Here is a 15,879-nt window from a genome sequence, read left to right on the forward strand (position 1 = left end):
ACATATCCACACAGCACGAAATATTTCAGAATTGTTTCAGAAGTCTTTGATTTGAAACATGAAATATTTCATTGCAAAGATTCAGAAATATGACAGAAGCACGTCTATGTCTGCGAATATAGCTATTGAACTACTTCTGACATGTTTCTGACTTTCGATAATATTTCAGAGAATCTAAATCCGAAAATTTTTGGTAATTTGAAAAATTAGCGACGGAGCCACGAATCGAACCTGGTGTCTAGAGATGCTTTGCCGGTGTCTTACTTCACTAGACCATCTGGCCGCCCTGACTACATTGTCTTTAATTTCTCTCATCACCTGCAAGTTCCGATTCATTGTGTTTCGTTTGCCTTGTATTAGTATACATTACGAAATTCGTCTCAAAAAGCATAATTGTAGACCTTGCATGTATGTGACATGTTTACAATTGTATTACACTACTTGTTAAAAGCCACGTAAGACAGTACCAGCCATCTATGAAATGACGTGAAAAAACATCATATCTATTTTAGCGAGAAGAAAAATGCTAGAGATAATATTTCAGAAATATTTCAGTAACACATCCGAAATCTTTCTGCAATATGTCTCGATATATTCCTGTAGTATACCAGAAATATTTGATTATTTATATCTGCGGATACTGACATATTTCTAACATATTTCTGAAATAATATGGATACATTTCTGAAACATTTCTCACATATTTCTAACATATTTCTGAAATGTATTTCGATATATTTTTAAAAGGTCTCTGACATATCATTGCAATATTTCGTGATATGTTTCTGAAAGGTCTGTGGTATATCACTGACATGCTTCATTATTGTTAGTGACATGTCTCTGAAACGTCTGTGATATATCACTGACATGCTTGATTAATATTAGTAACATATTTCTGAAACATCGCAGAAACATTTAGTTTGAAAATGAAAGCCACGTGATAAAAATTAAAGAGATATACGACCTGAATAGAATTTTCAACATTCTCATGTTTATACATTTATTTGATGAAACCATTTGAATAATTAATGCATTACATCGACAACTATTATACAAAGCCTTACAAAATTGAGAGTTTATAATAAAATACATTTCTAACCGCTTTGAATCTCACGAAATCTGTTTTACGTTTGTACTATACATACATATATTTCAATATAAGTAACTATAATAGCAGTACATAATGTTTGACGATTGGAATTAAATATTCAAATTACATTTTTCTTTTATGATGAATCACGTTTAGCAGGAATCTAAATGACTAGTACTTTTAACAAAATTCGAAATGCCGGAAGGGTACGCGAACATGCAAACCGATATTACTTAGATCATCTGCCGTACTCCTCGTTATATACTTGTATAGTATAGACTCGTTACATGACAAATTGATAATGAAATTTATGATGAAACAAGTTGAACATTGACTAAGATTATTGAGTGATGATTATTCAATATTCGACTTGTTTCATGGTTATTATATTAGATACAAGAAATGCCACATGAAAGGTAATATAATTATGTGGAAGGTAGTGTTGTCTATACATATACATGTAATATCGAAAAAATAGAAACATGCGAGTATGCACAGGCCATCAGGTAGTTTTAGGTATAGTAATAAGGTATTTTGTACAGAGTGTAGGAGTAAGTATGACGTTGAGGGATGCAAGAGTGGAGTGGGAGGTGAACGGGGACAGAGGGTCAATTGACCTGAGAAGGCAGTTCAGTTCTTACTGCGTTACCGAGAAAGACGTGTCACTCTTATGTAAAACACTGTAATGAACACTTAAACTAAAGCCTGAACTTATTCACTACTAGAGTTAAGAACCTGTATCCCATCCACATCTCAGGGATAAGTATATTACATTTGGGGGCTCGTCCGGGATCTAGATTGTGACAGTTCGAGTTTGAAGTTAAGTGTGACAGTGTAGTTTGATAAGATGGCAAACAACGGAGGAGTTAACGTAGTGTTGGGTTTAACCAATGAAGAAGTGGCCCAAATGACCGTACCAGAGCTAAAAGCTGAGCTCAGGGGAAGACGCCTCAGGGTATCAGGTCGGAAGCGGGAACTTTTACAGCAGTTGATGGCGGCGTTGAGGTTGGAACGGGAGCACGGGGCGCGAGAGGCCGAGGAAGACGACAACGACGACGACGAAGAAGAAGAAGATGAAGACGAAGAAGAGGAACCGGAAGGCATCCCGGAAGACGCCGGGGCAGGCCAAGAGGTGAACCTTCAAAACAACGACGAAGTAGACCGTGCAACCCCAGTAATCCGACGACCGAACAGACCCAAGCAGACGTTATTGCTCTTAAAAGACGTGGAGAACTCATTGGAGAAGTTCAGCGGGGACGATTTGATGAACGTTTCTCGTTGGCTTGAAGATTTTGAAGAGATGGCGGAAGTTTGTGGGTGGACTGACGTACACAAAGTCGCGTTCGGAAAGAAGATGTTGGCGGGTTCAGCGTTGGCTTTTGTGCGGCAGGAAAGGTGTACGAAGACGTGGGCTAAGCTCAAGAAAGCCCTGGAGGACGAATTCCAAGAAAAAGTGACAGATCAGCAGATTCACCGAGAGCTGGGGCAAAGGAAGAAGAAAACGGAGGAGACGCTGCGACAGTACATGTACGCTATGCGTGAGATTGCAGGGCAAGGAACAGTGGATACACGATCATTAGTTGAGTATATTATTCAGGGTATTCCTGACGAAGTAACAAACAAAAGTGCACTGTATGGTGCCAAGACGATGCAAGAATTAAAAGAGCGGTTCGAACAGTACGAAGCGATGAAAAGGGACATGAAGACGAAGTCAAAGCCCTTCGAGAAGAAAGACGACAAGACGAAGAAGCCGGAAGCAAAAGGTCATCCGAGGAAGCAGGCAGTTGGTGAGAAAAGTGACAAAACGAGGTGTTTTAATTGTGGCGTGGAAGATCACGTTAGTGCGGAGTGTCCGGATAAAGAAAAAGGAGCGAAGTGTTTCAATTGCAATAAGTTTGGGCACATCGCGGCGCGGTGCCCGGACAAGAAGAAAGAATCATGTGTGATCTCAAGACTAGATATGAAGAAGTACACCAAGGAAGTGTCAATAGATGACTCTAAGTTTGTAGCATTAGTGGATACGGGGAGTGATTTAACGTTTATAAGATCAGATGAGTATGTAAGATTGGGGTCACCACCTTTAGGTAACCGCAGAATTGAGTTTGCAGGTGTTGGATCCACTGGTAATGAAACTTGGGGTGATTTTTCTAAGGTAATTAATACTGATGGGCACAATTGGCCAGTAACATTGCATGTAGTATCTAATAAGGTTTTGACAAATTACGGTTTATTGTTGGGTACTGACTTCTTGGACCAAGTAGAAGTTAGGGTCAAACGAGGTGAAGTGACGTTTTTTAAATTAGATGAAGCCGAGACTAACGTAAATGCGCCGGAGATATTTAGTATAAATGTTATAGAGAAGACCAAGGAGGTAGACTTATCTTATGTTGAAGATATACCTTATCGAGACGCTTTGAGAGACATTATTAACGGGTATAAGCCGGAAAAGACGCGAGATGTTGGATTAACAGCTAAAATTGTTTTAAAGAGCGAGAAGCCAATTGTTAGACGGCCGCGAAGACTGGCCCCTTGCGAAAAAAAAGAAGTCGATGATTTAATGAAGATGTGGGTAGAGGACGGAGTGATAAGACCGTCAAATTCTGAATACGCGAGTCCTATAGTAGTAGTAAGGAAAAAAGATGGTTCAATTAGAGTCTGTATAGATTTTCGCGAGTTAAATGAGCTTATTGAATGTCCACATTTCCCGTTGCCGTTAATAGATGATATTTTAGACGCGTTACAGGGTTCGGAGTATTTTACGACGCTAGATTTAAAGAATGGGTTTTTTCATGTATGGCTAGACGAAAAGAGTCGTAAATATACAGGTTTCGTCACACCGACGGGACAGTACGAGTTTTTAAAATTGCCGTTTGGTTTAAAGATTTCCCCGATTGTATTTCAGAAATATATTACGATGATATTTAAGGAGCTTATAGATAAGGGTATTGTCATAGTATATATGGACGATATTGTTACCCTGGCGAAGAATCTCCAGGAGGCATGGGAACGTTTGGTAATGGTTATAAAATTAGCCGAAGAGTACGGGCTAGTTATAAACTGGGAAAAATGTCGTTTTATGTTAAAAGAAATCGAGTACTTGGGGTATGTCATTTCGAAAGACAACATAAAACCATCTACTCATAAAACCCAGGCCGTGGCAAGCCTTCCCAAGCCAACATCTGTCAAAAAAGTCCAAAGTTTCTTGGGACTTACGGGTTATTTTAGAAAATTTATAAGAGGGTACGCGAAGATTGCTAAGCCGTTAACAGATTTACTGAGAAAGGACGTAAAGTTTCGGTTTGGGGATCATGAAACAGAAGCATACGAGGCCTTGAAGGCAGTACTTACCAATAATCCTGTGTTAAAATTATACAGAATAGGGGCTAAGACTGAATTGCATACGGATGCGTCTATAGAAGGGTACGGGGCAATATTGATGCAGTTAGACCCGGACGACGGGAGGTTCCATCCGGTTTATTTTGCCAGTGGGAAAACAACTCCTGCAGAGTCTAAGTACACGAGTTATGAATTAGAAGTGCTAGCTATTGTTAAGGCATTGGTTAAGTTTAGAGTGTATTTACTGCCTATACCATTTACTATTGTAACTGATTGTCAAGCGTTTGCAATGACCATGAAAAAGAAAGATTTATGTTTGCGTGTGGCCAGATGGGCTTTATTGTTGGGTGATTTTAAGTATGAAGTATGTCATCGGCCAGGTAAAAGTATGCAGCATGTTGATGCATTAGGCCGAAATCCATTGCCGAGTGTCATGTGTGTAAGCGAGAGTGAAGATGGGCTGATTGCACGTTTAAGAAGCGCACAAAACAAGGACAGTGAAGTCCGTAAGCTTATAGATGCCGTAACGTGCAGCCGGACCGAGGGGTATGTAATTAGAAATAATATTTTGTACAAAAATTGTAAAGACGATTTGCTAATTGTAGTACCTAAGGCGATGCAGACCCAGGTAGTCAAGCAGGCACACGAACGTGGCCACTTTGGGGTCACAAAGACCGAAGCGTTTGTTAAGCAAGACTTCTGGTTTAAGGGGCTGCGAGAAAAGGTTGAGCACGTGATAGCCAACTGTTTAGACTGTATTTTGGCTGAGCGGAAAATGGGTAGATAAGAGGGGTATTTGAATCCTTTGGACAAAGGAGACACGCCGTTGGATACTTACCACATTGACCATGTGGGCCCCATGACTGTTACGAAGAAAAGATATGCGCATATTTTTGTAGTGGTGGATGCATTTACAAAGTTTACGTGGCTTTATCCCACTAAATCTACTGATACAGTGGAGGTATTAGACAGATTGACAAAGCAAGCTGCCGTTTTTGGAAATCCGAAACGAATCATCTCCGATCGAGGGACAGCATTTACGTCCAATGCATTCAGGGACTACTGTATCGAAGAAGGTGTAGAGCATTCCTTAATTACGACCGGAGTTCCCAGGGGGAACGGACAGGTAGAGAGAGTAAACCGTACTCTCATACCATTGTTAACAAAACTGACGGCGCCTAATCCAGACGATTGGTACAAGCATGTCGAGAAGGTGCAAAGGTTTTTGAACTCCACAGTCAACAGGAGCACCGGGAAGACGCCATTTCAGTTGCTCGTTGGGGTGGATATGCGGATCAAGGAGGACATGCAGGTCAGAGAATTGATTGAAGCGGAGTGGACAGCACAATTTGATGAAAACAGGTGTGTGTTGCGCGAGGAGGCAGCAAAAGCGATCACTGAAGCACAAGAGAAGAACAAAAGAAACTACAATAAAGGGAGGAAGGATGCCCGGCAGTACGAGAGCGGCGACTTAGTAGCAATAAAAAGGACGCAGTTCGGAGCTGGGTTAAAGCTGAAAGGCAAGTTTTTGGGTCCGTATAGAGTATAGTACCCGTCAAACTTCTTGGCCATCGCGCGAGGTGGTGGGGGAAAGTTTGCGCATCGTACATGTACACTTACGTCCAAAAATAATATGTCAATGAAAAACACAATTTTTCATGATTGCGTTAGCTAATATAATAACGTTTACAGTAATTGGTATTAGTAAAGTGAGGAGAGTATTGTAATGATAAAAAAATGGGTAAGAACAGAACATAATATTTATTAAAAACTTATAGTACTGTAAGGACTCCAACCCCCTCCTAATCAAATTACTGCTAATCATCGTCATCAACTGGGAGGATAGATATGCCTTCCATTATGTCGAAACCAGCCGAAGCCGAGCTGGTGCCAGGGGTTGGTTCAGTTGTTTCATCATCATCATCAATTTCATCATCGTCATCGTCGCTGTCACTTTCACTGTCGTCATCAGCGAAAATAATAAACTGTTCAGTGACCACGTCCACCACATGATCACTTTTAATATACTCATCTTCAATTTCTTTCACTTTTTTACAGAGTTTTGCCCATTCGCTAGAACCCATTGCAGCAACTTTCTCGTTCACCAGCTCTTTCACCTTTTCAAAATTCCACGTCACATTTTTACTGCTGACATATCCTTTTATATTTGCCCATGCCATCTCAATAGGATTCAGATCAGGATGATATGGCGGCAAACGGAGAACGGAATGGTTATTTTCAGCCAGAATGTTGTCCACGCTGAATTTTTTGTGCAGGTCTTTATTTAATTTTATTAAATTATATAACTCCGGTTTTAACATATTTTCGCGATATTGAATGTCTCTATCTCGGAGCCACTTCTGCATATCTGCTTTTTTCGTATTGGATGTGGGGGCCAACTCACTCTGTTTATTGTGATACGAGGCGTTATCGACGATCACAACCGAATTCGGTGGCAGATTTGGCATAAGTTGGGAACGCAGCCATTTTTCATAATTTTCATAATTCATATTATCATGATAATCTCCAGACTTCGTGCCGGCTTTAAATAAAAGCAGTGCATTAGGCACAAAGCCGTTCTCGGATCCTGCGTGGACAATAACAAGGCGCTGCCCTTTTGATATTGGTTTTTTCAAACCTTGGGTTGATCCATCTGCCCAAGCCTTGGTGCTAGCATGAGATGAGTCCACATAAGACTCATCGGTGTATATGATGGGCCTACCTTCTTCCCTAAACTTTTTAATTTTTTGTAGGAATTCAATCCTAAGGAACCGAATATTAGTTTTTTCAATTAGCAGCCTTCGATTATTTTCTGTTTTCTTCCATCGAAAGCCCAACTGTTTTAAAACTCGTCGTAAGCTGCTTTCAGATCCGGTAAAATGAATGTCTTGTTTTAATTTTTCTCGTAGCTTTTCTACGGTCGGAAGCTCCTTATTTGTAAGATGGTAATTATGGACGCATCTCCTTATTACCGTTTGGTCAAAACTGTCAATGTCAGTCACCTTTTTTTTCCCCGATCTTTTTTTACCGGGAGTCCGGAATACGGCTAGCAAGCCAGACTTCTTTACTTCGTCCACAATTCGTCGCACTGTGCGAACAGAAGTTTTCGTGGCTTCTGAAGTCCGCTCCAACGCTTCTTTATCACTCTTTGCATCTTTTTTAAAAAAACAATAAACTTCGTAGACCATTTTTCTACTTTGTCTGTTCAAAACAATGTTCGTTTTTCGTGGCATCATGGAGCAACAAAAATCACAAAAGTCAACTAATGAAATAACAAAAACAAATTAACAACAACAAAGTCAACGAATTATAACAAAAACCCAACTAAATTAGAACAAAAAAAACGACGAGTCAACAAAAATAACCATAACCTCTGAACGCGACTGTACACAAGAGACCAGCGGGACGCTACAAACTAATCAGAGCTCGCCCCGCCTCCGCGTCCCGCACCGCACCGCCAAAGAGACCTATTTTTCGTTTCTGCGCATTCAAGGTCGTTTGTCCAAGAAGTTTGACGGATACTGTAATACGGGCATTACGAAATGACCGCTACACAGTTCAAAAGGTTGGGGAGCACGAAGGGCCTAACCAAACATCAACAACGGCTGATTCCATGAAGCTGTGGGGTGCCAACGACGAAGACGACGATTCAGGTAGCAGCGAAGCAGAATAAAACATCTGAGGGCAGATGTCCTTGCAGAATGGCCGAGTGTAATATCAAAAAAATAGAAACATGCGAGTATGCACAGGCCATCAGGTAGTTTTAGGTATAGTAATAAGGTATTTTGTACAGAGTGTAGGAGTAAGTATGACGTTGAGGGATGCAAGAGTGGAGTGGGAGGTGAACGGGGACAGAGGGTCAATTGACCTGAGAAGGCAGTTCAGTTCTTACTGCGTTACCGAGAAAGACGTGTCACTCTTATGTACAACACTGTAATGAACACTTAAACTAAAGCCTGAACTTATTCACTACTAGAGTTAAGAACCTGTATCCCATCCACATCTCAGGGATAAGTATATTACATACATGTCAAGGATAATGAAATGAATAACGAGGAGGATTATCACCGCTTTCTTCTATTCAGTCTCCAGAGAAACTACGGCAAAGATCAATAACAGAATAAACATTGAGCATTTTGGATCTTGTTATAAACGTTGAATTTTAAAAAGCTTTGTTCAATAAGTTAAGTTCCGTTTTTATCTTGTAAAAGAATAAAAAGGTGGTTCATCATGCGTCCCACACGCAAAACACAAAGTTCGCGAGTGTTATCTGGCCATTCTCCGACATCAGAAGTGGGATACCGAAGGGACGCGGAACCATCCATTTCAGAATTACCGTCCGAGACTCCTCAACGCAATTCTGATACTTCGGAAGATCGTTGGCAAATTTTGTTTGAGAATCAAAATAAAAATATGATGGAGTTAATTCGAAAAATGCAAAGTCCAACTGCTGATTCTCATCATGAAGTTACTTTTCCGCTATTCAATCCGGATGAGCAAAATATCAATGCACAAGCTTGGTGCTCGACAGCTAGCTTGTGTATGCTAGAACAGGAACTTCAAGGGAGCAAGTTAGTAAATACGTTGAGTAAAGCTATGAAAGGATCAGCTGCATCTTGGTTTCCTCAAATCAGCTTTAACGGAATGACTTGGGAACAATTTAAAAACATTTTTCTCGCGCGATATGAAATTATTGAAACTCCCGCGGCGACGTTACTTTCGTTATATTCTGGACAGCCAAATGGAGATGAAAATATCGCTGCATATTCAAGTCGAGTTTTAAGTGTTCTTATTCCACGACTACAACTGATGAATTCCGAAGAAATTGCTGTTTCGATTGTTCTTTCTCATGTGGCTCAGTTGGATCCACGTTTAAAACGTTTGGCTCTTACTACGGAAATAAGTTCTCGAACGAAGTTAGAACAAGAACTTATGGCAGTTGATTACCGAAAAAGAGCTTTTCCTTTTTCTCAAGCCAGAGAGGGCTCATCGTTCGATTCCAAACGATTGAGAACTTATGTATCTTCATTAAAATGCTTTCACTGTGGAAAATTTGGACACAAAATATCGGAGTGTCGAAGTCGTTCATTGAGCACCATCCCGGACAACTTTGGAAATCTTTCAAAGAAAATACCCTCCACCGCTGTGAAATCTTCTGTGACGTGCTTCAAATGTGGAGAAGTTGGACATGTTTCTACAAGCTGCAAGAAGTCTTCTGGATCTGGACAAAATACCCTTGCTCAAGGTCAAATGGAGCGTCGTGTTAATTCGTGTTCTATTCAACCGACTTTTGGCGAGTTACTACATTCCGGTGAGAAGTTTTCATTTTGTTTTGATTCCGGTGCTGAATGCTCTCTGATTAAAGAAAGCATTGCTAAAAAATTTTCAGGAAAACGTCAGAACTTTGTAGTCATTCTTTCCGGTATCGGTCCTTCTAGTATTCAAAGTGTCATTCAAATCTTGGCACAAGTGACTATAAATGATCATTGCCTGGAAATTTTATTTCATGTGATTCATGATGATTTTCTTAGTACTGAAATTCTTGTTGGAAGAGAAATATTATCTCTTGGTTACTCAATAGAAATGACAGTTGACAGTTTAGTTCTAAAAAGAATTCCGAGGGTTAATGTTTGTGAAGTAGACTATCATTCATTTAATTTTGACGAAATAAAAACAGACGTTTCTGAACTTGACAAACGTCTCTTGGTTGATGTTTTAAACAAATTTCCTTCAACTTTCGTCATAGGAACACCTAAATCTAGAGTAACGACCGGACAACTTGAAATTCGTTTGCTAGATCCTAACCGAACCGTGCAAAGACGACCTTATCGTCTTTCGACTGTTGAACGTCAAATAGTGCGAGATAAAATCAAGGAATTACAAGAGGAGAATGTCATCAGACCCAGTTGTTCTCCTTTTGCTAGTCCCATTATTTTAGTTAAAAAAAAAGATGGTTCTGATCGAATGTGTGTTGATTATCGGGAGCTTAACAATAATACGGTGGCTGATAAATATCCGTTACCGCTTATTGCTGATCAGATAGATAGACTAGGAGGTGCTCATTATTTTACATCTCTTGATATGGCTAGCGGTTTTCACCAAATTCCTATTCACCCAGATTCTATTGAACGGACTGCTTTTGTTACTCCTGACGGGCAGTACGAATATTTAGCAATGCCTTTTGGTTTGAAAAATGCACCTTCTGTTTTTCAGCGAGCAATTAACAAAGCTTTGGGAGATCTAGTGAATACGTCTATTATTTGTTATATGGATGATATTCTTATCCCATCAGAAACAATTATTGAGGGTATTCGAAAATTAGAAGTTGTTTTAGGGGCTTTGACTAAAGCTGGATTTTCAGTCAATCTAAAGAAATGTTCATTTTTGAAAACGAAAATAGAATTTCTTGGTTATCAAGTTTCGGCAGGAGAAATTCGACCAAATCCTCGCAAGGTTATCGCGTTGACTGCACTCCCGCCTCCTCAAACTGTTACTCAACTTGGACAATTTATTGGACTTGCCTCGTATTTTCGGCAATTTATAAAAGGGTTTTCTAAACTTGTTTGTCCTTTGTATAAACTTACTAATGGAAAGGGTAGGATTGATTGGAAACCTGAATTTGAGGAAATTCGAACAAAAATTGTTTCTCACCTGACGAGTTCTCCTCTTTTAATGATTTTTGATCCAAATTTTACTATAGAATTACATACAGATGCTAGCTCAGTTGGTTACGGTGCAATTTTCATCCAAAAAGTTGGTGGAAAGGCCCATGTTGTAGCTTATTTTAGCAAAAGAACTACAGAAATAGAGTCGCGATATCATTCGTATGAATTGGAAACACTTGCTGTTGTGAATGCTATTAGGCATTTTCGGCATTATTTACATGGTAGAAAATTTACAGTAGTTACAGATTGTAATTCTCTCAAGGCATCTCGTGCAAAACTTGACTTATCCCCAAGAGTTTATTGATGGTGGGCATTTTTACAGTCATTCGACTTTGATATTGTTTATCGAGAAGGAAAAAATCTATCACATGCAGATTTCTTTTCTCGAAATCCTCTACCTGAGAATGACAAACTGAATGTTGAAACTGTTGAGCAAAAACGTATAAATTTTTCAAAAATTTCTCACGGTTGGTTACAAGCGGAGCAGCAGAAGGATGCCGAAATTCGTGATCTTATTTCTAAATTAGAAAACGATGAGCTTGACTCAAATGTTTCTAATACATACGAACTTAAATCTGGAATTTTGTTCAGAAAAATACAGCGAAATAATGACACTCGTATTTTAGCAATAATCCCTAAAGCTTTTCAGTGGTCTATAATAAATCATGTTCATGAATCGATTATTCATTTGGGATGGCATAAAACTTTAGAGAAGGCTTACCAACATTATTGGTTTTCTAATATGTCCAAATATGTCCGAAAATTTGTTGAAAATTGCATTACTTGCCGAATTTCCAAGTCTACTTCTGGTAAAATTCAAGCTGAATTACATCCAATCCCAAAGAGTATTCCTTGGCATACTCTTCATATTGATGTTACTGGAAAGCTTAGTGGCAAAAGTAATATTAAAGAATATGTTTTTGTGTTCTTTGATGCCTTTACTAAGTTTGTTTTTCTTTACCATACTCTTTCTATTGATGCTGTAAGTGCTATAAAAGCTTTAAAATCAATCGTAACATTATTTGGAGCACCGGTTCGTGTGATTGCTGATCAGGGGAGATGTTTTGCAAACAAAAATTTTCGTGATTTTTGTGCTTCCCATTGCATTAATCTTCATTTGATTGCTACTGATACTAGTCGAGGCAATGGTCAAGTCGAACGTGTTATGAGTACACTTAAAAATATGCTCACTTCTGTTGAGGTTGATAATAATAGATCTTGGCAGGATTCTCTTGGAGATATTCAACTGGCACTGAATTGTTCCGTCAGTAGTGTGACTAAAGCTACTCCTCTGGAATTGATGATTGGTCGCGTAGCTAGACCGTTGAATCTGTTACCGATCACTGATTGTGAAAAAGAAATTGACTTATCGGAAATCAGAGAGCGAGCAGCCAATATGATTGAGATTAACTCGCAAATTGAAAAATCGCGATTTGATGCCCCAAAGGCAAAATTTTTAAAATTTTCTGTTGGGGATTATGTTTTAATTGAAAATCACGAAAGAAATCAAACAAAATTGAATTCAAAATTTAAAGGGCCATTTCGTGTTATTGAAGTGTTAGACGGAGATCGGTACATTTTAAAATCTCTAAATTGTAATCGAACGTACAAATACGCTCATGACCGTCTTCGAGCAATGCCTGACTGTTCTGTACCTTCAGAATTGGATATTGATTTTGATAAATCTTCTGAAGAGTCATTGAGTATTCAAGGTATTAAATTACAAATTTAATGTGTTATTTTTGGATTAATAACCTGTGACATCCTTGTTGGCGCACCTGTTATAAGAAATTCATCAGAATATTGGAGTAGGAAATGATTGTCATTCCCTTTGGTTTGAGCTTGATCCTAGTGCACACATTCATTACGCTTATTAGTTGCAAGTCAAAAAAAAAAACCTTACTCATTTCGGTGAGCGGAGATGGCGCAATGTAACGGCTAATGGTGTGTTGCTGTCGCATGAGGCGACTGTGTGTGGAAATGTTGATGTATGGACGGCTTGACGTTGTCATACGGTCACATATGTGAAGCCCAATTGATAATTGGCAATATGTGTGGAAATTACATGTTTGGATAAAAATATAAGTCTCATGAGAGGAATGCAAGTCTTTTGAGAAGATTGTAGTTCTTGCTCTTGTGGAAAGAAGATTATTTCTATGAAATGGGGTGTTGTCAACAGTTTGTCACCGGACTTGTTATTTAGTACGGAATTTGTTATAACTTATGGATTTGTTAAAGCACATCGTGATTTTTTGGAATGGTAATATGATCAGGTTGGCCGAACGGTCTAAATATCTTTTAATTTTTGTATTACAGCACACGAGGACGTGTGATTGTCAGGATTAGCCGTGTCAAGGATAATGAAATGAATAACGAGGAGGATTATCACCGCTTTCTTCTATTCGGTCTCCAGAGAAACTACGGCAAAGATCAATAACAGAATAAACATTGAGCATTTTGGATCTTGTTATAAACGTTGAATTTTAAAAAGCTTTGTTCAATAAGTTAAGTTCCGTTTTTATCTTGTAAAAGAATAAAAAGGTGGTTCATCATGCGTCCCACACGCAAAACACAAAGTTCGCGAGTGTTATCTGGCCATTCTCCGACATACATATATATGTTGAGGATGACGAAATAATGAAGTTGCCGTCCGTCACTGTCTTATATTGTTCCGAAGGGCGGCTGTTTTCAAAAAGAGGAAAGAAGTTTTAGTAAACAAGCAAGCCCGGAACTGAATTGACGTGTCAATCAATTATTTAAATATTGAAGTACTAAGTTTTGCATTGTTAATAAATGGTGGTTCAAAATGCGTTCCACACGCCAAACACGTAATTTAGGAGTTTCATCTGGTGTTTCTCCGTTCTTCTTCTCATATATATGTTACATCGACATATATATATATATATATATATATATATATATATATATATATATATATATATATATATATATATATATATATATACACACTCTTTCGATTTGCCGAACGGGTATTCATATTGAATGAAAGAAATTACAAATGACGCGTATAATCAATGTACAACTTCAGTATTACAATACTGAGCTTTCTTAATTCAATGTTTCTCAACACGAAAGCTGGCACTCAATCTATCCCTTACGAGTTATCGGAAGTTCGGTAACGAATCCACGGTCGACAGGATACTCGATGTGTCCTTACTCGACTGCCTCTCAATCAGAACTGCCTCTTCCTTCGCACCTTCTTATTCCAAAAAGCTTCACCGGGCTCATCAGCCCGCTCCCCTTTTCCCTCTATACCTCTACGGGTAGATAACGGTACCTATCCCGCGACCATGGCTACGTTCGGTGAGCAGATGTGTCAGCCCGAACCCAATCAGCGAATGTCATAAACGAATACCCTTATGTTTGAATTAACTACTTATTACGGTTATAAATGTTTAAACTAGGGTCTTGGGAATTTCCACTCTCAGGGAAAAACCCGACCATTCTTCTTTCTCCGACATATATATATGTATATATATTAGGCTGATTCAAAAAAAACGGCTAATTTTTTTTTTTCAAAATCCTCACATAAAAACTTCCGAGAAGGTGTGAAAAGACGCCTGTAAAAAGCAGAGCCCTTAATATTATTATTAAGAGGTCGCGCATCGGGAATTTCTATTTCCCGTTTAAATAACACAGGAATAATTCGTATTTTTGCAACGGCTCATCGAATTAGCGGACCAAAGCACATTCTTCTACGAAATTTGACGCTCTACAAAAAAAGTCCTTACAAAGTTTTCGATAGTCACACTCCTTCAAAAGTTATTCGAGGTCAAAGTTGAACTTACAAAAAAATTCAATGTTTTTTTTTTTCGATGATACTATGAATCTTTTCTCATTATTTTGTTATAAAGAGGATAGATTTCGGAACAATTACATTTTTAAATAGTCAAGTGCATCAGTTATGGATTCTCCATGATAACATGTTTATTATTTAACATCGCATTTTTGTAAGGTAACTTTATATTGACTCGATGGGAAAATTAATGATTGAAAAAGCCCAATTAGAGTAAGATATATTTATTAAATATATATTTATAACAAAATAATGAGGAAAGATTCATAGTATCATCGAAAAAAAAAAAAAACATTGAATTTTGTTGTAAGTTCAACTTTGACCTGGAATAACTTTTGAAGGAGTGTGACTATCGAAAACTTTGTAAGGACTTTTTTTGTAGAGCGTCAAATTTCCTACAAAAATATGCTTTGGTCCGCTAATTCAATGAGCCGTTGTAAAAATACGAAATTGCAAAATTTAAAAAAATTTATTCCTGTGTTATTTGAACGGGAAATAGAAATTCCCGATGCGCGACCTCTTAATAATAATATTAAGGGCTCTGCTTTTTACAGGCGTCTTTTCACACCTTCTCGGAAGTTTTTATGTGAGGATTTTGAAGAAAAAAAATTAGCCGTTTTTTTTTAATCAGCCTAATATATATATATATATATATATATAATATATATTATATATATATAATATATATATATATATATATATATATATATTGAAACGTTTCGAGTTCTGTCACGGTCGCCAATGAAACGTTTCGCGTCCTGTTACGGTCGCCAATGGAACGATTCGAATTTATTTATCCGCGGAATACCTCGGGGATTTCATAAGTAATATGAAAGATAGCGCTGTGGTTTCGCACATACTCGAATATCGTAATAGTTTTAGGAATTTCCTGTCTCGTGATCGGAACGGCAGGATTCGGTCTCTGGACACAGAAGGAAGGTGAAAAATAATTACTTGTTAATTCTTCGGTG

The 15,879-nt window shown here is 38.4% G+C and overlaps 2 protein-coding genes across 2 annotated transcripts in view; one reads left to right on the forward strand and one right to left on the reverse strand.

The window, feature by feature from the left end:
* LOC124300690 (glutamate receptor ionotropic, NMDA 2B) overlaps nucleotides 1–15,879 on the forward strand; it is a 1,918,249-nt gene that overhangs the window by 889,400 nt on the left and 1,012,970 nt on the right. The gene's annotated exons all lie outside the window — the stretch shown is intronic.
* On the reverse strand, nucleotides 5,976–7,692 carry LOC124300691 (uncharacterized). Its single transcript, XM_046755015.1, has one exon. The coding sequence runs from the start codon at nucleotides 7,660–7,662 to the stop codon at nucleotides 6,244–6,246; it is 1,419 nt and encodes a 472-aa protein (XP_046610971.1). The 5' UTR covers nucleotides 7,663–7,692; the 3' UTR covers nucleotides 5,976–6,243.

The sequence above is a fragment of the Neodiprion virginianus genome, chromosome 3 (genome assembly GCF_021901495.1).
Source record: "Neodiprion virginianus isolate iyNeoVirg1 chromosome 3, iyNeoVirg1.1, whole genome shotgun sequence".
In the NCBI taxonomy this organism is placed as follows: domain Eukaryota; kingdom Metazoa; phylum Arthropoda; class Insecta; order Hymenoptera; family Diprionidae; genus Neodiprion; species Neodiprion virginianus.

Bases quoted from the DNA above. Each gene is read 5' to 3' on its own strand.
- LOC124300691 (XM_046755015.1), bottom strand. From the start codon at position 7,662: ATGATGCCACGAAAAACGAACATTGTTTTGAACAGACAAAGTAGAAAA.